Genomic DNA, 23,756 nt, shown 5'->3' on the forward strand with positions numbered 1-23,756 from the left:
TTGTTTACATTATATTTTGTGCCCCTGACTATCTACTTAACCTATCTAAGGTCACAACTCAAACTCGCACTTTCTAAAGTTTGGTCTCTGTGTAATCTTGGATTAGACTTCAGTAATCAAGGGATTAATCTTAAAAGTACTTTGGCTTTCTGTTGCATTTCGTCAAGAGGATATGAAACATGAATAGGGGTGATTTGTCTGTTGGCGGCCTGAAGTCAGGATGATCACTGTTGAATATCGTGGAGCCAGTAGCCATCTGATGCCCTGCTATGCTGAAAAGTCCCTTGAGTGTCAGCAGACACAGACGGAGATTATGTCTCCTTGAGACTCGCCAAGATTCTCTACTCTCACGACTCTCTTATCAGAGAAGGGCACTTCAACTGTTGTCTAGGAGTATAGAAAGCAATTGGGCAGCACAAACAGGACATTGACTAGACCAGTGAGTGTTCTCTTGTGTTCCACTTCTCTTAGCAACAATGCCTGAATTTTCAAGCAAATGTAGCATACACTTTTTTCATGAAGACATTCTTCAAGTTTCACAAAAAAACACAATTTGTGCATTTAGTATCAGAAAATTAACTTAAGGAGTGTTTTCGTGTGTGTTTGTATGTAATTTGCAGGCTTGTGCAGGCAGGGAGTGGCAGTGTTCGAAGCTTGTCCTTGTCTGACAGTCACCTGGCAGAGCTGGATGGAGACACCCTGCGTTTATTTGGACCTGGAGCCCTGAAGGCCCTGGAGAGGCGCTGGAGTGTTCAGACTGCTGGTGCTGTCACTGTAATAACCTTCCGCTACATCATCTTTGATGCCATAGTACCAACACTGCCACGAATAAGAGTCAAGTTCCCAAATCTGTCGGTGAGGCCATGTTATATTATTAGCTGTGCAGCTGTGATGACTTAATTAATTAATTAATTAATCAGGAAGGAATACGGAAGGAAGGAATACGCTTATTGCATTTTTCATTTACCTTACTCACCAAAGTTCCATGACATGACACCAAAAGACGGTCTTGGCTAGTGGCTATTTGCCAGATCATAGCCAGATAGTCCTTAGTTATTGTCCCTGAACCTTTAGTTAATTTCTCTTATTACGTAATGTATCTTGTAGAGCGCCACATTAATCCAATATACAATAAAAAATAAATTTAATAGTCAGGGGTAGGGCTCACAATTAATACTTATAGCTGCCTCACAGGTATATTGTTGAGGCAGTGTAAATTAAGGCAGTGCAAAAAATCACATAATTTAATATTTTATTATATTTTATATATCTTTTAAACCCTTTTTTCCAAAGGCCAACCTTTTAAGTCCTAGTTTAATTTAGCGAGTTATTGATATAAACAACTACTTATTGCTTTAACACGTACCAACTTTTGTTTCTTTTCGGTAGCATATGATCTTCCTGGAAACCAACATCAGCCGTCTGCCGCAACTGGCAGCCCTGGCTCAGCTGAGGCGCCTAGACCAGCTGACCATACACCCAGATGGCAACCCAGTGGTCAGTTTGACTCTTTGGCGTTCCTTTGTCATCTATCGTCTTCACCACTTCAACCTGCAGAGGATCAATGGCCAGGAGGTGAGGATTAGCTTGGTCTTTTAACACATTCCTGTTGCTTATAGATAGTCAGATATTTTGGCAAAAGCCCCTAACCAACATGGTCCCTGGAATCCCTCGGACACACAAACCCCTCCACCACGATAAGGTAGCGATTCACAGAGGGGCAATTAATTAATTAAAAACATGTCAAACCATTAATTTACTGTTGCCAGCCCTAAATTATAGGTCTGTGTCTCCTGGAATGCTGTACCTGAGGATATTGCCTCTACATTAGATCCCATTTCAGACTTGATTTGATAAATGACCTTTAAATTAGTTTTCACCTGCCGCTTGTCTCTGTGTTAGCTGCCACTTTCATGTCTTATCCTATCTTGCATCTGTTAAATGGGATCAAACCTTTTTGCTAAGCCGAACCCATGAATAAAGTTGTAAATCTTTATTTCGTATTGGGAAATACATGAAAAAGCTTGTCACTGAAATATATTGTGCTGTGTGTATGTATGTGCTTTGTGTATTGACCTTAGGTGACCATGAACGATGTTATCGCTGCAGAACGTGTATTTGGAACACTGGGCCATATAGCAGCCACCGAAACTCCACGTTACCGGCTCCTTCTGCTGCTTGAGGAGTCCAGGTGAGAACTTGATTCCAGATGTTTAACCATAACATAGCATTAACTACAGATTAATGGCAGGTGTGTGCTGTGTCTTGGACCATGTAGATTGTTTGTTTAAGTATGTCAAAAATGTGTGGATCCTTAAATGTGTGTCAGATGTAGGCTTCTGTACATGTGTGTACATGCCTGTGCATAGCGTTTTGTGGGTATATGAGTGTGAGTAACAGTGAGACAGAGCCTGGCACTGAGGAGCCAGGGGAATTAGACTATGTGTCTCAGGATAAGGGTGGGTACTTGGCATTTGGACACAAACATTCCTTTCTCTCCCCAGCCAAAAAACTCTTGAGGTCTGTCTCTCAGGGTCAATTAAAAAACATCCTAACAAGGAAAAGAAATCTGCTTGTTACACACAAGACTACTTTGGCCAGATTTCTTGTAAAGACATTTTTTTGAACTCAGTGATATCTACCTGGATAATAAATAAATTAAGGATTATATACTTCCCAGATATTTGAATACATCTTGCTTGCAACAGGTTTTACCCCATGCTGGCATCAGAACTGCCTTAATTTTTAACTGCATAGATCACAAAGGAAACATTCCTCATAGATTTCAGTTATATTGACAGGAAGCCTTTATAGTGTTGAAAATCTCCATTTCCACCACAAAGGTGTTCTACTGGATTGAGATCTGGTGACTGTTTAAGTTATTTGAGTACAGTGAGCTCATTGTCATCTTCAAGAAACCAGTTTGGCACGATTTGAGCTTTGTGACACTATCCTGCTGGAAACAGCCATCAGGAGATGAGCACACTAATGCACGTTGAATAAAATGTAAACAAATTTATTTTAAGCAACCTAGAACTCAATTTCAACTGCCTTTGTATTCTCATTGCCCTTTAAAAGTCATGTTAAAAATTTAAACTTTTGGGCAACAGGCTGTAAGCTGTATCTCACTTCTGCTTCATAGAGTCTGTTATGAATATATAACACACAACAGCCCAAGGCCAAAGACTAATTTCATATCAGTGCAGAAATCTTACTCACTGTTTTCCGCATGCAGGATCTTGAATCATTTGTATCCATCTGACTCACTTATTAAAAAAAAAAATCTGAAAACTGCTGTAGATTGTTTCTCACATAAAATGTGGTTTTAGTTTCCCAGCATGAATAATAATAAAAAAGAAATTACTGGAAACAGCAATTATGAGTGAGCAAACAGTATTAAAATATGGTAAATTAATGCTGAGCTCTTGTTATGTCTATTTTGTTTAGGGGGGGTTACCTTAAACACTAGTGAGGAATTAAGTTCCTGCAGTAAGTTGAGGGATTCTGCGCATTCCAGGATTTGTCCCCACTGGGATTCTGTCACTGCAGCGTCTCCTCGATGCAGAGTTATGGATGGCTGCATAACTCTGCATCAGTGCCTTCATCAGTGAGATGTTTTATGGGTTTCTTTGCAAAATGATTTTAAAAGTTATGGACCGATTTGACCTGCAAGATATGGCAAAAAATTACAATGTGCATCACATTTTGCAAAAAAATAAATAGCTAATAGAAATAATAAAAATTGTTGTACATCATTTTTTATGTAGTCAGATATGCCTCTGGATCCAGGGACTCAATTCATGCAGCATTTGTAGCCGTGGCAAAGGTATGCATTCGGACTACGCTTATCTGTGCGCCACAGGCGTTCTAGTAAAAAAAACAAAAAAACCCACATCATCCTACACTATGGAATTTATGATCTCATTATAATAAATGCTTTCAGTTTATCACACTTTGTTTTGCATCATAAGGAGCTAACACTGGAAACACATGTGATGCTGTTTATATTGCATATATTAGCTATCTGATTTTTCTGTGCACACGAGCTCCTCTAAAATTTGGCATTGAGTCAGTCTATAGTCATCGCTTACTTAGCTAATCATTTAATTGCCTTAATTTCATACAAAATCTGTGCTTCTTGTCTTTCCTGTAATAGATGTGAATAGTCCTTTAATGGACCAGAACAGAGATTGCTATCACCAATCAATAATACATTTTTTTTCATTTATAAAATCATTTATAAAATGCTAATGTCCTCTCTCTGTCCCTTGCTTCTCCTGCTCATATAGCATGTGTTATACCTGCATTAAGCATATTTCATACTTCCTCTCAGTATAAAGTTACATGTGCAAGATGTGTAGTGTGTATTCTCTGCTTTCAACAACTCTTCATTTTCACTCATTTGTAGTGTGTGACAGTTGTATTTGTGTTTGTATGCGTTTATAATGGTTGTAATATCCTTGTGGCCATTTCTTGAAAAGGAGAGTTATAATGTCATTTATCTGGATAAGTAATAAAGATATATCGTAATAAAGTATATGTATAATAAAGTATAAAGTATAGTAATAAAGAACTGATGCACTGTGAACAAACTGAGAGAGAGAATGGCCCATTTATTTATCTATCTACCTTTAATCAGTTAAGTTAAGTAAGTTAAGTTAAGTTACCTGACCCACCTACACCCGTCAGGGTTCTTTAACTTCAGTCTGAGTTGATTTCTTGACCTTTCTTCTTTAGTAAGCTCACTTCCTGTACTTAACAAATTTCCTCTGTAGGGGAAGACATCAAAGGGAAACTAACTCTGTAACTGCGCATGCTTGCTATATTGCTTAAGGTCTCTGATGGACAAAATACAACTAAATTCCTCAGCATTAAACAGATGCCATCTGCATTGTGTTTGTAAAATTGAGGCCGAAACTGTGGGATCATATATCAAACCCAAGGTGTTGTTTCAAGTTTTTTTTTTTTTTCATCAGATCTAACTTCCACACATCTGTATTATTGTTTTAGTCATTATCTGTGAATGACATACACTGATATGTTTTGGCATACACATACATTCACACACTCTACAAACTGTCTTATCTTAAAAGGAAAGTTTGCCTCCAGCTTCCTCTGAAAAGACAGTTTCAGCATCCTGGCACTGACCTGTGGTACATGTTGGTGCAGTAGTGTATCACATGACATTTCCTTTTAATGGTATCTGAGGTCCAGGAGAGATGACCTGCGCTGTTTTCCTCTGAGGAGGTAAGACTGTCCTAATTTATTTATAATTTAATTATTATTCTAATTGGGCATGATTTATACTGATGTTGAAGTAGTACGGTATTTGCTGGGGTAATGCATTGGCCAACTTTATTATCTTGTGCTACCACTCCAGTCAAGGCCCTTGCCAGTGTTATATTGAAATCCTTACCCTGAACATTTCTGCCAGTACAAGAGTCCCCATGCTAAATCGAAATTGTGAAACAGAAAAGCAATCTCATAATTTTGACTTAGCATGTATTTTTTTTCTTTTTGTGCTAGAAATAGGACTTCTATAGTCTGAGATTGTTAGGGAAAGAATACTAAGGCAGGTCACAGAATCTGATTGGTCACAGATTTTGGTGCAACTTAGAACATAATATGTATTTTCATATTGATACTGGGTTTTGTGGGGGGTGTTTCTATTCCTGTGCAAAAGACGTATTCATGAGAGATTTTTGAAGTAGGTTTTGCTGTTGATAACACAGTCAGGCATATAACATGGTGCAGACTGTCCAAGACAGCTACCCAGGAATTTTCTGTGCTGAATAAATGACAATATTTTGGTGAATGTATTGTTTAGATATCTGAAAATTTCATCGGATCACAAGCAAAGACCTCCTGGGGACCTTCAATGCATCCCTTGACAAATTTGTGCCTGGCCTGCTGAAACTGTACTGGTCTAAGGAGGGAGCTCTTGGTGAGGAGATGGAAGACCTCCTGGATAAACTTGATGAACAGGTGAGTGAAGTGCTCCTTTATCTGACATTTTTAGAAGAGAGTATACTTTTCTCTTAACAGAAACTGAAAAAGATGTTGGCTTCAAACAAAACACATCAGTGGACATGTCAGTAAAAATGAATGTCATGAGTCATTGCTTTGTTCTTATTTGGCAGTATTTTATTTAATTTGTAAAATGAAAGTAAAATTGTTAACATGGTGTTGTTGTTGGTTTTTTTTGGGGGGGGGGTTGTACATTTTGCGTGTTGCTGGGTCTGACCTGTGCTTTACTTTCATTACTATGAGAGTTCTGATTTTGCATTGTGTATAGTACACCATGTTACTTCACTAATTGAAATTCTTGTTTTCCACTGAATACTCTTTAGACATCCAACACTGTGTCCAACGGGCACTGAGAGGCCTGCCCATTTTCCTCAAGAGAAGATGCAACAGAGGTTTTCCTGAAGTGCTTAGTAAGTACAAAAAAGTAATGCAAGTAAAACTAATTGCTATGAGATGTTTTTAGAGGATGAGTTTATCCAAAATGGAAATGTACACTTTCTCAGTGCAGTCCAGATAATTTTATAGTGGGGATTGCAGTTGTCATAACTCTCACTCCTTTTTTTCTGCTGAGCAGCTGCTGGGCATTGTTAGTGGTTGTTCCATAGCAGAAAATATTTTTGTACAAAACTCACAAGGTGGCATTAATTAAAAGAAAATAAGCTTTTTCTTCTTAAAACCTCCATGAGTCAAACGACCAGCATGGTATAGAGGTTAAAGTTAAAATCTTTAGAAATTTGTTTTGTCTTTAGTTTTTCTTAGCTTTCAATAATTCATATTTTACTTTTCTTCAGGACACTGACATTTTGGAACCAGTGTTGAACGGTGCATCAGTTGCCATCCTCACCATCCTACAAGATGACGATGTTGATACGTCTGTACGAGAACATGCAGTTGTGTTGGAAGGGGACATCGTGCTACATAACATTCCAGATCTCTCTACTGCCCTGGCATACCTCTTTGGCCTTCTGTATGCCCTCAACATTGATTATCCAAAGCAGATGAGTTTTACCTTTGAAGCAATTCAGGCCATCTTATTTTGGCCTGGTCGGACAATATGAAGGTGAAGTGGATAAATCATTATTCGAAATGTAAATTTTAGTCAGATGAATCTGTATTGTTGAGAATATATGGTGAAAATTTGTCTTGTAGTATTGTAAAAGATTTGTTATAGTGTTAGTTTCCTCTTCATTGATGGTAACATTTCTAATAACTTTTAACTTCCATAGTTCATCATAGTAAGCCTGTGTAAAATGTCAATGTCTGGGTACATAGGCAATCGTTTGTGGCACTACCCTATTTAATGTGCAATAGTTATGTTCAGCTTTTACAAGACGGTCAGGGTGTGTGTGCGTGAATTATTAAGTTGCTGGACACTCTTTTTTGGTTCTGGACTCTGGAATTTTAACGTCTCTGCTGGGGTGCTCAAAGCACCCAAAAGAAACTGGCAACATGTTTGTTTGTTATTTCTTTTCTTTCTTTTTGTTTTTTTTTTTTTAACAGAAATTCACCCTACTACCCATGACATTCTGAAATGTACTGAAAAGACTGTTGAACAAAATAAATAAGCTTTTAGATAACATTGAATTGTGCTTTGTTTTATTCTATATCTATTTATTAAGTGTTTTTTCCAGTATAATAACAACATACATTTTCCTTTGTTTATATAGGTAAATTTTCAACTCACTGGAGTAAGAATTGCATGATTACTCAACAAGAATATCTGTGTTTGGTGAAGGCAGAAATACATGGCATTGAAACCAGAATTTCTTCGTTAGACTTCCAGGATTATCCTAATTAGGTGAACAAGAAGATCCAAGTTGGCAGAACTTGTAAATCTTAGTTAAGTCAACAACAGTTGGCAAAAGTTGAGAAAACTCAAAAATCTCTTGCATCATGTTGCCTTGAAATTTTACGTTTTCTCAACATTTTCTTTTTTACAGTGTGTAAGCCATTGGATGTAGCTGGTTGCTGCTTTACAGGAGGGTGCTGCCTTGGTTCTGGAATGCAAATGAGAGGTTGAGCGGGGTCTTCATCTAGAGGAACAGCAGGTTGAACACAGGAAATCTGGTGCGGACCTTGCAGTGGTGTGGCCAGGAAATTAAAAGGAGTCTCATCTGGTGTAGGAAAAACTGGTCTAGGCAAACCACTTGAAGGAACTGCAGCATCTAATATTGTTGAATTAGGGACAGGAGGGCTAGCAGCCGGAACTGCACCAGAGTGACGGCTAACCTGTGGGGGCTGAGAGGGTGATTGACATGTTGCTGGATCAATCACTGGGAACTGCTCATGTTGCTGATGCGTTTGGGGAATGGCTTGTAAACCGCACACAGAGGATTTGCTTTCATCAGATGAGACAGTGTGAATTGAAGATCTGGAGGAACTGCGAGAATGGGGAGGAGATAATTGAATCATGAGTTGCCTAATCTCCCTCATCGTCACCAGGAGTTCCCTCATCACCTCATCTTGACTGGTGGGTAAAGGAGCAGGGGATGTCTCTGGTTGTCTTTCTGACTCCCCGTCAGGATCCTGCAGCCCATGTGTGTCTGTGTCACTATGCTGGCATTCTGTTTGACTCTGTATCACATCTAGCACTTATACTCCCAGGGTACTGAACGTCATACTGCAGGTGGGTAGGAGGTCGCCTTTCACGACCAGAACTTCTCAAATCTTCAGTCAATGGCTGCTGTGAATCCATGATGATAACACTACTCCGGCTCGGAGGACCATGTTTTGGAGGAAGGAAGGCTCAGGGTTTAAGTAGTCATCATCATGGGCTCATCCGATTAGAATGAGATTAAGCAGTCATCAGTCATTAGCAGGTTTTGTCCTTTTATTGGATAATGGGTAAAGGAAAGACACACATGGACTGCTCTCTCTAAAAAGGACAAAGTATGATTTAAGTAACTCAAAATAATACATGAACTCAGGAGACTCAAACAGAAACTCACCTCAGCTGCCGCCCCATGTGGGAGTGAAGAAAGAGTGAGAGGTAGGTGAGTGCAGTCCTTATATAACGAGTGACAGGTGAGTGCAATTAAGGCCAAGCACCACCCCCAATCAAAGGTGAGGAAAAGAGACAAGGTGCATCTGGTGAAGTGAATGTGCTGAAAGGTGAGCCTTTATAACAGTATTCATGATCTGAATCTTGGGTTGTGTGAAATCCCAAAAATAAACCCTAGACAAAGTTAATCTGTGAACTAAGGTGTAGGTCTGTTAGGTTATGTTGTGGTGATCCTCGGGTTGAGGGATGGGTGTTTATACTGGAGTGCAAAATTAAAACCAATGGAAGATGGACAAGAAAAGTTCAAAGTCATCAGGTGCTCAGTTTAGAAAAAAGAGAAAAGAAGAGGAGAAACGAGCAAAAGATACAGGTAAGCAGATGTGTCATTGGATAATGGCAGGTCATCCTAAAACAATCAGAATCAGAATACTTTATTAATCCCTAAGGAAATTATGTGGGTTACAGTTGCTCCAAGAAGAAATGGTAAAAAAAAAAATGGTAAAAATAGTAACAGTAACAGACTAAACTCCAAACATTATGTAACATTATGTTACAGATTTTACACATTTAAGAAATAGCACTAATATATACAGATCACTCAGTTCTAAATATCAAGGATTAACAGAGGTGATTATAAATAAATATCAAGAAGATTGACAAGAATATTACAGAGTAGAAAAGGGCGTGTGTAAAAAGGGTGTAGCTATTGCAGTGTTTACAGTGTTTTAGATGGAGGAGTTGTACAGGGAGATGGCCACAGGCAGGAATGATTTCTTCTGTCGGTCAGTGGTGCTTTTTGGTCAACTCAGTCACTCACTGAACGTGCTCCTGTGACTAGCCAGCATCTCATGTCATAGAGTGGGTGGGAGGTATTATCTAACAGTATCTTTATCTTGGAAAACATCTGCCTTCTGACACCACCCTAACAGAGTCCAGCGCCATCCCCACAACATTACTGGCCTTGTGGATCAGTTAATTTAGTCTGTTGGCATCTGTGACCCTCAACCTGCTGCCCCAGCATGCAACAGCATAGAAGATAGCACTGACCACAACAGAGATACAACGAGATAACATCAATTAGTAGGGATAGTGAAGTGTCACTTGGCTATGATAGTAAACAGTAGACACTGATGTAGCTTACTGAATCTTCTGGACTGTGTTCAGCACAATATTAATTAGTCATTGTCAATTGTTGATATGTCCTGTTCTCATTGTATGACGAATTATAATGGCTGTTCGTTAGCCGTTTGCATACTATGCATACTCTCTCTCTCTCTCTTCATATATGTGTATGTGTGTGTGTGTGTGTGTGTGGGGGGGGGGGGGGGGGGGCAGAGGGAGTGTTCGCCCAGGGCACCAAACAGGCTAGGACTGCCACTGCACCTACTGTATGAGCAGTAACAGCCATTGACACATTTGCTTTATGAGTAGGGGAATTTCAGAAGTTTTACTTCCAAAAACTGAAAGATATTTCCTATCTTACCACTTGTCTCTAGTGCCTAGCTGTAATCACCTCTTGTATAGGGCCTTTTTCTTTCCCTTTTCCTGTATTCACCACCCCGAGTGACATACTGGTCTGCCAAGTGACATCACTGAGTCATATGAATCACCTTTGTAAATCTCATCTGCTTGCTAGAGATTGATACTAAAATGAAACAATGAAAGGAGTCACTCATGTTGAGGAAACTAAAAAATAATTCTAATAGTTATAGGAAAATTATAGAAAAAAGTTTTATTGGATAAAGAAATGTAATCAAATGGCCAGTGAAAGTGAAAAAGTGTGTAATGTGTGATAAACTGTTATCTACAGCAGTCTTGTTATTGGTAAAAGCTACGGGGAGGCCACAAGCAAGTATACTCCTAGACACTGCTAAGCCCAGATAAACTGGGCTTTTCATTCATGGCTAATAAAACTGCTCTAACTGAGCTAACGTCATGATGGGGTGTGGTTCAGTAATGAAACTATATATGAAACTGCACAAAGCAAAGCAGCAGAAAGTTTCTGAACTTCAGCAGTATTAGAAACTCTGCGCAGTACAACCCAAACATGGCAAGCAACGGTAAGTGATTACAGCATGGAGTTACATTTTACCCACATTTGGTGCTTTAACTTGAACTGTGAATATAAATTATGTATGGTAGCAGTATTAGATTAGGATAAAGTGAAAGTAGAAAGCATCTTGTGCCTCATCTTATTGAAAAGCAACCACTTGTATTAAATTCCAGAAACTGTAAGTGAACTGCAGTCATCATTGTGTTGGTGTGTGTGCTAATTAACCGGTCCATTTTAACCATAATGTAGAAGTCCATTATCAGTCACTTTGCACCAACAGAGGATGAAGCTGACTGGTAACATTCAGGGTTAGAGTTGGGTTATTCCTATTCTTATAACATTTTTTCTAGCAATAACAGCAGCAAGAAAGATCATGTTAGCTAGCTGCATGGTAGCTATGGTGCATGAATCTGGTGATGGTTAGTTCATAACATCAGTTGATAAATTCTGTTAAATTTCAAATTGGCCATCTGAGTTGTCAAATGATCCCCAGGAACTTCCTTACAGCATTTTTCTGCATGAGACAGCATATAGTTCAATGTAATGTAATGTTGATCAATATTAACTAATATTAGCCAGGAGAAAGACAGCTCCGTGTCAGATTTGATCCTAAAGCAATCTCTCCATGAATCAAACATTCTGTTCTAACCACCAACCCAGAATATGTCATTTTATGAAATTGTTCTTCAAAGTCTTTGAAATCAATGAAAAACAAAAATAATTCTTCCTGACACACATCAACAAATGCTCACATTCTTTCTAAAAGGTTTGGTTTCTTAGAAAACAGCATTAGGTAGAATTAGGGTTCCAATCTTTTCACATGCTGGCAATAAACATTATCTTTAATACATACAAATATATCCTCCTGAGAACCGAGGAGAAAAGAATCTTCCCATTGAATTTTTTTGGGTGATTTCCTTCCTCTTTGGAGCTAAAACAGGCCGCCCAGATTGTGTTCCATTTAGGACATCAGGAATTAGTAGAGTAGCTCAAATAAGTCATGGACATGAATGAACAGGCTGGTTCTCAGCAAGATATATATGATTGATTGATTTTGCTTCTGGGTCTTAGATAAGTTCAGGTACTGCATAATCTGTTCACTTATACCTATTAGACTAGGTTATACAGAACAGAGTATTTAAATGGATAGATGTAAATATTTGGGGGATTTTTAACCATTCATTGCCACAGTTATATCAAAAACAAACAAACCTATATCGTGATGTAGTTTCAATCTTTAGAGTTACAGAACTCTCTAAAATGCAGATGTTTGTCCACAGAGCCCATCAGGAGAAATGATGAAGTTTTGAGGATGGTAATGGTGGGAAAGACGGGCAGTGGGAAGAGCGCCACAGGAAACACCATTCTGGGACGAGACTTCTTTGAATCCAAGTTTAGTTTTAACTCGATGACTGTTCACTGTTCTAAAGCTGAAGCTGTGGTGGATGGGCAGAAGGTTGCAGTCATTGACACCCCAGGCCTCTTTGACACCACCTTCGGCATGGATAAAGCAGCTAAAGATTTTTCCCAGTGCATCGGTTATGCTTCTCCTGGACCTCACATCTTTCTGGTGGTCATCAGGTTGGGCAGATACACTGAAGAGGAAATGCTGACGGTTCAGAAAATTCAAGAAGCCTTTGGCCAGGCAGCAGACAAATACAGCATGGTTCTCTTTACTGGTGGGGATCTTCTTGAGAACAGGTCTATAGATGAGCTCTTGGGGGAAAACTTAGACCTGCAGGAACTTGTGGCCAGATGTAATGGCCAGTACCACGTCTTCAATAACAAGAAGAATGACCGAGCTCAGGTCACTGAGTTGGTCATGAAGATCAAAAGTATAGTTCAGAAGAATGGAGGAAGCCACTACACCAACAAGATGTTCCAAGAAGCTGAGAGACAAATTGAGGAGGAGAAACAACGAGTCCTGAAAGAGAAAGAGGAGCAAATACGCAGAGAAAGAGAAGAACTGGAGAAGAAAATCCAGGAAAAGTATGAGAAAGAGATGAAGAAAATCACTGAACAATTCCAGAATGAGAGAGAGAGATTTAACATGATGAGAATATTAGAGGAACAGCGTCAAAGAGAAGCTGCAGAGGCCCATCGAAAACTATGGGAAGCCCAACAACAAATGGCCAGAATTACAGCTGAAATGTCTCGTGAAATGTCTCGTGACACTAGAATATGTTTAATATTGTGATTTATTTTGTGAAAATCACTATGTGGTCTTAGTGGAGGAAATAGTGTCAGTCAGTGTCATGGCAGTTAAATTCACACATTAGAAAACTCTAATCATTGTATTTGAGCCTCATGATATAAAATTGACACTTAACAGGTTCACCCACTGAAAACTACATGGTTGTCTTTGAGCAGCATAACCACACTGCAGATATTCATACCTGTACCTACCTTTTCATTGATTTTTATTTTTATTCAGTTGTTGGTTTGAAAAACACAAACATTAATAAAAGATAAGTTCAGTTTCATTTTGTTTAAGTATTTGAGTTAACTGTTTCTGGTTTGACTTAGGCACTAAAACACCTGTCAGGTCATCACAGACCCATTTTACACCTATGTTCATTGAGGAATTTGAATAAGCTCATAACAGAGAGCTGCACAACCAACATGCATGTATGAAGCCAAATTAGACAGGTAACATCCTCTACATTTTCAACTGATAATTAGCAACACCTAATCCAGTGGTGTCCAACTGCAGTCCTCAAGGGCCGGTGTCTGGCAGGTTTTAGATATCACCCTGGGTCAACACACCTGAATCAAATGATTAGTTAATTGCCATGTCTCTGGAGAACTTTAAGATATGTTGAGGAGGTAATTTAGCCACTTAAATCAGTTGTGTTGGTTCAAGGACACCTCTAAAACCTGCAGGACACCTGGAGGACAGAATATGTGATTTGAGCTTTTGTGAAATAAAATAAAATAAAGCTAGAATTATTTTCTAATCCTCCAGAACATACAGGGTAACACATGAGGGTTAATCAAACCACTACTTTTAGGTAAATCTAACAAAATGATTTTATTGCCTAAAAATCAAGCTACTGAATCAAGCTGCCAATGAAAGTGAAACGTGATAAACTGTTATCTTAGAGCAGGGGTGTCCAAACTTTTTTCACTGAGGGCCACATACATAAAAATATAGGAGGGGCTGGGCCACTTACTAGAAATTCGGTATATAACCTTAACTGTAGCGTATTAAAGTTAGAAAAATCATTTAAAAGTGGTCAAATGTGTTATATTGTTGAATATAATTAAAGACAAAACTGCCTTCATCACAGCTTTCCATAAATGGATCTTTATTGATTTATTCAGAAAAAGCTTTGGTAGCTCATTCTCGGAACAGCAGCAGATTTCTTCTTGGACAGAAGATTTACAGCACAGAGAAAAAACACTAAAGGGGAAAATGGGACGGGTACATTTCAAGTTTGTTATTTAAGTTCTTAGGCTTAGCAACACACCTATTAATGTCTGTTTGAAACGATTATCAACATTAACAGACTGAACAGAATTTAATAACAGGAGTGCATATAATTTTAGTAAATTATTCTGGTGAGTATCAGCTGCGCTGGGTGTAAATCAGGCCATCCAGCCGCGGTGCTGATCGTACGCCACTCGTGCCAAAAATCCGGACAAATGTCACTTGATCAAGGAGCAGATCTGCATCAGATGAGATCAGCTGACTTTGCGTGTGCGTGCGCTGTGCACAGCGGTGTGTACTCTGTGTGTTAACAAGAAAAACGCATATAAGAAAGTGGTGCGCAAAAGCAGGGTAGTGACAGAATTGATGCGCATTATTGATATTTGAAGCATGTGTACCTGCACATTAACACGCGGGTACTGTGGAATATATATGTTTTACTCACCTAAAGCGCTCGTGCTCTCGTCCACTCCCCGCAAAAAAAAATTAGCAGCTGTGCGGTGTCTGTGGCATCGGTGCTCGGATCGCATGCGATGGAGTAAAAATCAAAAGCACAGCTTTATCAGACAGTTGCAGTTTAATGTTGGCTGACAGTCTTCAGTGTGTGGCACAACTGTACTTCTGGACATGCTGACGTTGTTGAAGTCCTGCACTTTTTCCGGGCACATTATTTCGGTGACTTTAACGAGGCAGCGTTTTATGAGGTCTCCATCTGAAAAAGGCTTACCATGTCTTGCGATGAGTTGGGCGACCTCATAGCTGCTATTGGAGCCTTTTCCTGGACAATTTTAACACGAAAAAAAATACTGTTGCTGACCCCGCAGGATAGCTACCCTTTGCTTTAATTTCTGCTCTCGCTCAGCACCATTGTAGGATGCATAGGCCTGATGTTTGGTTTCATAATGACGTCGTACATTATACTCTTTCATAACTGCCACAGTTTCAGTGCAGATCAAACAGACACACTTCCCCTTGAGTTCTTTGAAGAAATATTCACTCTCCCACCATGTCTGAAATTTTCTGCACTCACTTTACTTCTTTGGTTCTGCCATGTTTGGTAACTTGGGGGTAAATTTCTTCTGTGATTGTCCTTTTTGGTGGAGCAACTGCCTTGATCAACAGTAGCTCCCCCTGGTGTTAAAACTAAGAAGTGCAATACACTCAAGTAAAAGTTGAAGTGCGGGCCATACTCTATTCTATTTATAAAATTACTTGAGGGCCAATTAAAAATGGATGCGGCCCGCGGGCCGGACTTTGGACACCCCTGCTTTTGATAGACAGCAACATTTGATGTAGTTTATGTTAGAGTGCTGTACTGCTTTAATAAGTGTATTGTACTTCTCTGTGTTAAAGACATTAAAATATTTATGGAAATAGTTCAAAAAGACTATTAACATTTTACATATTGTTTGCCTGTTTGCTTGGATTTAATCCATTATGGTGTTTTTTTGTTCAAAGTATCTGAGTGTTGCTGACCTTTCTGAACTGTCAGTGTTTGTTTAAATGCTGTCATTTCTAACAACTTCTCAAATGAGCCCTTTCCCTTATTTCTCAAGAAACTGTTTTCACACTATTAAGTTGAGATAGTGCCATTTGATGGATACAAAAACATGCCTTTATTATAGTGGTGCCACTCACTTGCAGCCACTGTTTCTCCCCAGGTGTCTTTGTGTTTTTTCAGTCTATATCTGACTTACTCTTCTTTCTTGTCTTTCTTCACCCTGAAGGAAGCGGCAGTTGCAGTTCCTGTTGGAGGGGCGTGGCCGGCGGGCAAGACTCAGTCCAGAGGAGCTGCGTGATAATGGGAAACTCCTGGGAGAAGGCCTGAGCAGAGCGTTGTTTAACTATCCAAGCAGAGACTGCAGTGCAGAGAGCCCTGAGGTTAGTTCTTATTTATAGTGCTGACTGTACTTCATCTTCAAAAGAAGGTTAAGAGAAAATACAAACAATGACTTGAGCAGGAGTCAGCTTCTGGTGTCATTCATAAAAATAACACACAGGTCATTAATGCACCATCGAACAGGAATCAATATTTGACATCAGTCCTTTCTAATTCATGTGGGACTACTGTACTGTGAAACTTGTTATCTTGATCTGCAGTCATTTATATTCAGAGAACAAAGCAGGCCTCTGTTACAACAGTTATGGCATTGATTAATTCAGATAAAGCAGGAGTGAGCAGTACGGGTGAGATGGACTGAAAGTTGTTCTTCACTGCAATATCTCCATAGAACTATTAGACCAATGAAAGATATTGTGCATGCTGTTTTATCATCATCATTGCTAAAGGTTTCACTAACAAGTGCAACTAATACCACCAGTGTTTCCAGAAACTTTGCATTGGATGGCATAGCTTATAAAACACACATTATAAGCCGAAGAAAAAACAGCAATTTCTGAAATCTTAAAATTACTTTCCTCAACCAGATACAGTTAACATGGTTACACTTGGGATTACTTAATATTACTCAAATCTCTATATTCTCTTAAATTTAACAACAATAAATACAGTGAACTTGGGATAACAGCACATTGGAGAAGCCTAAGCCTCTAGCTACTGTATCCTCTTAGTAACCGGCACTTGCACTAATGCAGTTTCATCCTGCTTTATTTGGGTGCAATTTAACCTCCATTTACTGAGGACAGAGTGGAGCATCTGACATGTTTGTGCAGATCAGGCACCAGTACCTGTTTTGGCATGACAGTACTCTTGCTTTTCTGCCCCATGTTCAGGTCACTTCTTTCACCTCTCTTTTAAAGTTAGATAAAGGCTTTTTACCCAATCTCATTATAAAACCAACACCAGCATTGACTTTATAATTTAGTAGTATGTTTAACAAAAGTGTACTGCAATATGTAAGACCTCTGTTTCCACTAATCTAAGACACTCCTATCATTTCTGTCTGAAAAACAAATGTATTTATAAGATAGAAAAATGAACAAACCAAGTGTATTATAATTTGTAACACAAACATGCAAATTATGTTGTTCTGTTCGCAGTCTATACGTATGTTTAAATAAGTATGGAAATCATTTGAATGTTGACTCAAGAAACAGCTTAGTGGAATAGAGGAATGGGAGTAAACTATCATCTAACATCTCCAACAGTGAAGCATGGCATGCTCAATGAAGAAAGATCTTTATTACACACAGTGTAGGGTAGACCGTAAAATGAAGAGAGAGAGTGAGAGCGACTTGCAGGAAATACTCTTAAGTAGACTCAAACACAGGGCACAGCAGGGAGAAGCATAGCCTTCAGCATATTAGTTGTCTGCTCAACCACAGTGCTGTGAAAAAGAATTTGCCCTCCTAGTGATTTTTTCCTTTTTTGAAAATTTGTTACAATTACATGTTTCAGATCATTAGGCACATTTTAATGTTAGACAAAGATAATTCCAGAAAATATAAAGTGCACTTTTAAGAGATGATTTCATTTATTGAGGGGAAAAAAAGTTATCCAAACCTACCTACCTCCATGTGAAAAAACAAACAAACTGTGGAGGAATCTTTGCCAACTCTTCTTTGCAGAATCGTTTCAATTCAACCACACTGAAGGGTTTTCAAGCATGAGTGGCCTGTTTAAGTTCATGTCAAAGCGTGTCAATAGGATTTAAGTGTGGACTGTGACTCAGGCACTACAAAACCTTAAATATGTTTTTGAATTTGTTTTTTGAGCCAAACAGTTTTTTGAGCAATAGCTTTTTTCGCATAAGGCCAGGTAAATTTTGATAACTTTAAAGGAAAAAACAAAACAACTTTTTTTGTCATTTATAAGCTGCTTTGTCTTTCTAGACTTCCCATCTTTTATTAGCGTGTCTTACTGGATAATATGTGGTTAACTGTCCTTGAAACAAAGCTTAGTAGATGTTGGGTGTTGCAGCAGTAGAAAGAGTCAAGAAAGCTTTTTGCACCAGGAATCATTAGAATTTATCCGATCCGAATAGTGCAAATTTTCCTTGTGAACTAAGAATCTAAGGTTTCACTTTTGCACTGTGATTGTATTATGGGTGTGTTTAATAAAGACATGTAGGATTATTACTGTCTGTGTATTATTATCTGAAGTTTGTGTACTTATTATATTTTTCAGCCCATTGTGAGCAGTTCATAGAGAAAATAGACAATCTCAGTGGTTTCACATGTTCCCATGCCATAGAAAAACAGAATCAACGACAATGAGCTCTCTTTCCTTTCACAGGAGGGCAGTGTGGAGTCATCAGAGCGTGCTACTATGGTAGAGCAGTACCTACAGGAGTTGGTCCAAAGTGCATCAGACACCAACCTGAAGGGCGAGGCTTTACACAAGCTCTGGCCTTCCATGTTTGCAGAGATGGTGAGAGACTGTGTCTTGGAGATGAGGGACCGAGCGGCCTTCCGCCAAGCCAGCCTGGCAAAGCTCTCTGAGACCAAGTGAAAAGGACTGATAAAACTGATAAATGCTCTGGTTAAACTAATATGTGTTTGTGTTTTTATGCAGTCTTAATTATATAAAAATGCATATTAATCAGGCAAACTTTGTCATAATCATTTTTGTGCATTAAAGTCAGAAGTGTATGGATTAAATCATATAAATACTTCTTGATTGCACTAAAAATGCCGGATGTCAACAAGTTGCCATTTGTGCTGTAATAATGCCATCTAGAGGACAAATAAGTGAACACATTACATTAGATAAATGTACCCAGTATGCTATTGTACAAGCTACATGAAAAACACAGGGTATTAATAATGACTGTCCATCAGTAGTTACATAATATTTAAAAGCCTCTAATCAGCTTCTTTTACATTTACATTCAAACATTAGAATAATAAACCCTGAAAATTCTGTATTTCGTGTGATTAGGAGTAGTTCCTGCCAATATACAGACAGAACATAAGCCTTATGATACCACAGCAATAAATGACAAAGTTAATGAAGGGTCGCATTTTGTATCTGAGGATTTGTGGCAGTAGAGAGTGTGAATCATTTCAGATCTGTGTGTCTGGGCATCTTTATAACCTTCCTCCTACACAGTCTAATAACCTTTTGACTTAGCGTATGACTGAAGGCAATAACCCTAACATTGTGTATGCATTGCGATTTTACTTTGTGCAGTACAGGAGCTCATTGCTTTAAAGGATGTGGTGAGATTTTAGAAAATAAGAAAATAGTGGAGTCTTGAGTTTTTTTCCCCCCAAAAGTCTGTTATTGGTGTGGTTGCTTACAATTTGTAACTTCTGATCTCAGTATCACAGCGAATACTGTTGTGAAATTATATTCAGATTTAAAAGATAATTATAATGAACTTACCTTGGCTTTTTTATTACTTCTGCCAAGGAGGTTATGCTCTTGTAGTTTTTATGTGTGATGTCACTCTGTCTTTAAACACGATAGCTAGACAAGCTTTCAGTTGTGATAAAACTTTGTAGTGGTGTAGCATGAGGTCATGCGAACAATCCATTACATCAAGGTCAACTGAAAATGCACAAATAGCCTTATAACCTGAAACTACGGTTCTTACATATTAGGTGTATATTGTTTATTATTCATTTCTTCTTCAAGGTCAATAGATTAATTTGAAGGTCAAAGTGATAATAATGCCATATGGAGCTATTTAAAACTGTGTTTCTTGCTGGCACTGTTTGAGTGAGGTTTGCTCTTATCGATATATATAGAGATGATGTTCCCAGCAGATAACCATGCTAAAGATGCTCTCTGTCATGACTTCAGCTATTTGAGAGGTGCATGAGCCTCTTGTCAGGACAAACTTAATACTTAAGCTTAATACTACAAACAAACAAAAGAACAAGCTGACGTCACAGCTCCACGGTGCACTGTTTTGAATGCTCGTGCACTGCAGTAGTGGAAAGAAACCTCCGCTTTGCACGGTCTACATTTCACTTTGTTTGTTTTCTGTGAAACGTTTTCATATTTTTAAAAATCTCTATTTTTTTCCGTCCTCCTGTTTTGCGGTTGGCGCTACGTTCTTCTTCGTTAGTATTGAGTGCTGTCTGTGCAGATGATATAGGCGATAATGCCCCCATAGCTTCCTTGTAGTGTATTGCAGCTACAAAAATCATTTACGGTAGGTGGTTTTACTATATGACCCGTCGACAATAAAATTCCGAATTTTTATAGTCGACGTCATCGATTATGGCGACGAATCGTTGCAGCCCTACTTTCAACAAGGCAAATAATAAAAGGCTGCACTTTGCACTTGCTTTTTCATTAAATATATTTTAATATAATAAATAGAATATTATTCCCTTCAAAGTAAATACTGTCCAGAGAGCAAGCTGCCTTTGTGGAGGTTTGTGCTATTTGGAGTGCTTTGTATTCTTAATAATACACCAAAGACTGTTAAAGAGCAAATGATTTCAAAGATTATTAGAGATAGAAGATACAATATGGTACAATATCATAGGACTTTTTTTTTTTAAGGCAATCTTGTTCTATACAACTAATACATTGATCTGATTCTCTGGTTGTGGGATATCCAGGATACATTGGAGTTTATATAGAGAGCTTCTGTTGTGAGAATTTTGCATATATAATTCAGATTAACGTGATTTTAAATAGGAGATCACCAGCATGTTAAGAATAGAAGTGTGACTTTAAACGGAGATTACAGCATTTAGGGAAAAAGCAAGCACACCATCAAGAAGAAAAGAAGAAAAGTCTTTATAAATTCTAAATTCATGGTCTTGTACAGTATCACCCTCTGTTGGGAAAAGACACATTAAATTATTATTATTCTTTCTTTCCGGTGTTATTTTTCTAATTTACAGGTTATTTAGTCAAAACCCCAATTACTGTCTTGTCTTCTTTGAGAGGAGATCTCATTTATAACCATGATGTTACACAGTAATTATTAACAGAGACCCACAATGCCCCTGTTTTGCTCCAAGGGTTCATTTGCATGTTAATTATCATTAGCGACACAGGGGGAAAAAAAAAACAAAAAAAAAAACAGAAACATAACAGTTAAATAAGCAATCTTATTTTTCACGGCTCTTCCATCAGAAATCATCTGACTTACATCATTAGGCCTCAAGCTTTCACCTTGGTCGTTGACACATAGCAAGTAATATTTTCTAGAAAATCTTTAATTTAATTCATCAACTGATTTTATGCTTTTGGGCAAAGGACTTTAAATATTTATGATATATACAAATTGCAATTTATGCTGAAAGAAAGATGGATCATATTGGTTTTGAGTGGAAGTTTGCTGTTATTAGTTTTTGGCAGCATTAGTATATTTCAGTTGTTTTTAAGTTGTAAGTGCACAGAGCAGACTAAAGACACAGCATGCAGTTTAATACTATGATGCCTATCATTGCTGTTTTTTTTTAGATAATGACATTATTTTCTTTGTATGCACTGATTGCTGTGTAAGTTTGTTTACTTCCTAGCTAAAACCAAAAGCTTTAAGCAAATTCTTTTTGGTGATTTTTTTGTCATGACAATATTGAACCTTTTATATTTTACAGAGCTGGGAGAGGTAATATTAGCTCAAGATACAAGGTCATCATTTTGTTTCATGGCTCTCCTTGAGCTTTGCAAATAGAGGCATAAGACAAAATGATGGCACATAAAGCTGCAGTTTTCTTCTTGTTAATGTTCTATCATCCAAAGAACTTCTATAGTTTCTGTGTCTTTTTCTAACAAAATAAAAATAATAAGCTTCAATTTCACTCCATCGATCCTTTTATGAGTGAATTTTCTTTTGCCACAAGATGGCGACAGATTGCTTTCTCACAGCATTTCCTCCATTACTGTGTAGAATAAGAGTTTCTTCATAAATTCAAACTTGCATGTAACAGACTAAACAGAGACTGCACTGCAGCGGAGCACATGAACGATGTCAGAACTGCAGCTGCTCTCTTTTTTTTTTTTTTTTTTTTTTTTTTATAGCTCATGTGAGTCTTCGATTAAATGAAAAACCAAGTTTACAAGGGCTAATTTTTAAATCTCTAAACTCTTGGGCACAACCTTTGGAGCGGTTACCTGGGGACATAATACCTTTAACTGTTAATCCAGTAAATTTAGATTACATCACTAGATTTAATTTACACTGTTGGATAACCTGCTAGGATCCACCAAGTCGGTAGATCCTTTTTAACAACAGTTCATGTCTTCTCCCTGTCAGAAACAGTACAGTACACCCTGGGTGTGGCAGCTGATTTGTGAAAACAACAACAACAACAAGAAATGCTTGACTAAAGAGGTCACCAGCATGTGTAAGGCTTTCAGTCCTGAACCCAATAATAAGCAATTTGGAGCAGTTCTGTTTTGCCCTTTTTGTTGTAATCATATGTTTTACCTTTTCCTTACTCCTCATGACCACCTGTCAAGGATTAGAAAGCTAAAGGCCTATTATGCAGAAGGTGTGAGCAGAATATTTTGTGTGTGAGAGGATTTATTGCACAATGACAGTCATTTGGGATACACATGGAGCTTTCAAGTTCAACCAACTTTAAATGAAATAATTCAGATGCTATCATTTCATCTTGTATAAGCAGCACTTTTTATATCCACACTTGCAAAAATGCTTCTATATTTCAATCAGTTGTTCATCTCCTAGTGTAGTAAATAATAGTGAATAATGTGACATCTGATGTCTACATTTCAGCAAAATGTACACACACACACACACACACACACACACACACACACACAGCAACAAAGAAATATAATGTTATTTATTAAGTGTTGCTCTGTGCCACCCTGGTATTAGTAAGGAGTTGTTGGCCTGTGCAGGTTCACTGCTGGGAAATGGAGTTTAAACATTGCAAAGGGTGGAAGCCGTTAAGTGGCCCCTCAGCACCAGCTCTAACAATACATATGACCAGTGTTTAGCACCACTTTGGTTTTGAAGAACATGATTTAAGGGTGCCAAGTGACAGCCGCAGTGACTTCATGCCAGACATCCTCCAACTCGCCCATAGCCTTTCACTTTACACTCCTGGGTGTGCTAATCACCTCCTTCAAATAGAACCATGAGATCACATTTTCTTGTTGTAAAAGATCACTGTGAATAAAAAGAGCTGCAGGTGCGATGTTGTGTTAGTGACGTTAAATGCGTTCGCTTTTCACCTCCAGACTTTGTACACTTTTCAAAACGGGCTTGCAAGCTGATGAGATCCTAAATGTTACAATTCATCGACAATCTACGGTTCAGTATAAAAGTTTTACTCATTCACACATGTGTAATCCCTCTTGTTATTTTTATTAAATGTGCTGCTCAGTATGTCTGATCTTTATTGGT

At 38.3% G+C, this 23,756-nt stretch overlaps 2 protein-coding genes and 1 long non-coding RNA gene across 3 annotated transcripts in view; all 3 read left to right on the forward strand.

The window, feature by feature from the left end:
* Positions 1 to 19,050, forward strand: part of LOC100697511 (leucine-rich repeat-containing protein 49) — a 29,969-nt gene extending 10,919 nt beyond the window's left edge. Inside the window, exons 9-13 of the mRNA XM_019349324.2 lie at positions 621 to 855; positions 1,390 to 1,575; positions 2,082 to 2,191; positions 16,239 to 16,392; positions 18,707 to 19,050. Coding sequence (XP_019204869.1) covers positions 621 to 855; positions 1,390 to 1,575; positions 2,082 to 2,191; positions 16,239 to 16,392; positions 18,707 to 18,922 — 901 coding nt within the window. The 3' untranslated portion in view covers positions 18,923 to 19,050. The remainder of the gene's footprint in view (positions 1 to 620; positions 856 to 1,389; positions 1,576 to 2,081; positions 2,192 to 16,238; positions 16,393 to 18,706) is intronic.
* Positions 5,197 to 7,164, forward strand: LOC109196271 (uncharacterized). The gene is made up of 4 exons (XR_002057813.2): positions 5,197 to 5,247; positions 5,828 to 5,985; positions 6,351 to 6,437; positions 6,819 to 7,164. It is a non-coding gene; the product is annotated as an uncharacterized LOC109196271 (long non-coding RNA).
* Positions 11,003 to 13,564, forward strand: LOC109196270 (GTPase IMAP family member 7-like). The gene is made up of 2 exons (XM_019350240.2): positions 11,003 to 11,088; positions 12,362 to 13,564. Exons 1-2 carry the CDS (start codon positions 11,076 to 11,078, stop codon positions 13,276 to 13,278), a joined length of 930 nt encoding a protein of 309 aa, XP_019205785.1. The 5' UTR covers positions 11,003 to 11,075; the 3' UTR covers positions 13,279 to 13,564.
* Positions 19,051 to 23,756: the final 4,706 nt, after the last annotated feature.

This window comes from Oreochromis niloticus, linkage group LG20 (assembly GCF_001858045.2).
Source record: "Oreochromis niloticus isolate F11D_XX linkage group LG20, O_niloticus_UMD_NMBU, whole genome shotgun sequence".
In the NCBI taxonomy this organism is placed as follows: Eukaryota; Metazoa; Chordata; class Actinopteri; order Cichliformes; family Cichlidae; genus Oreochromis; species Oreochromis niloticus.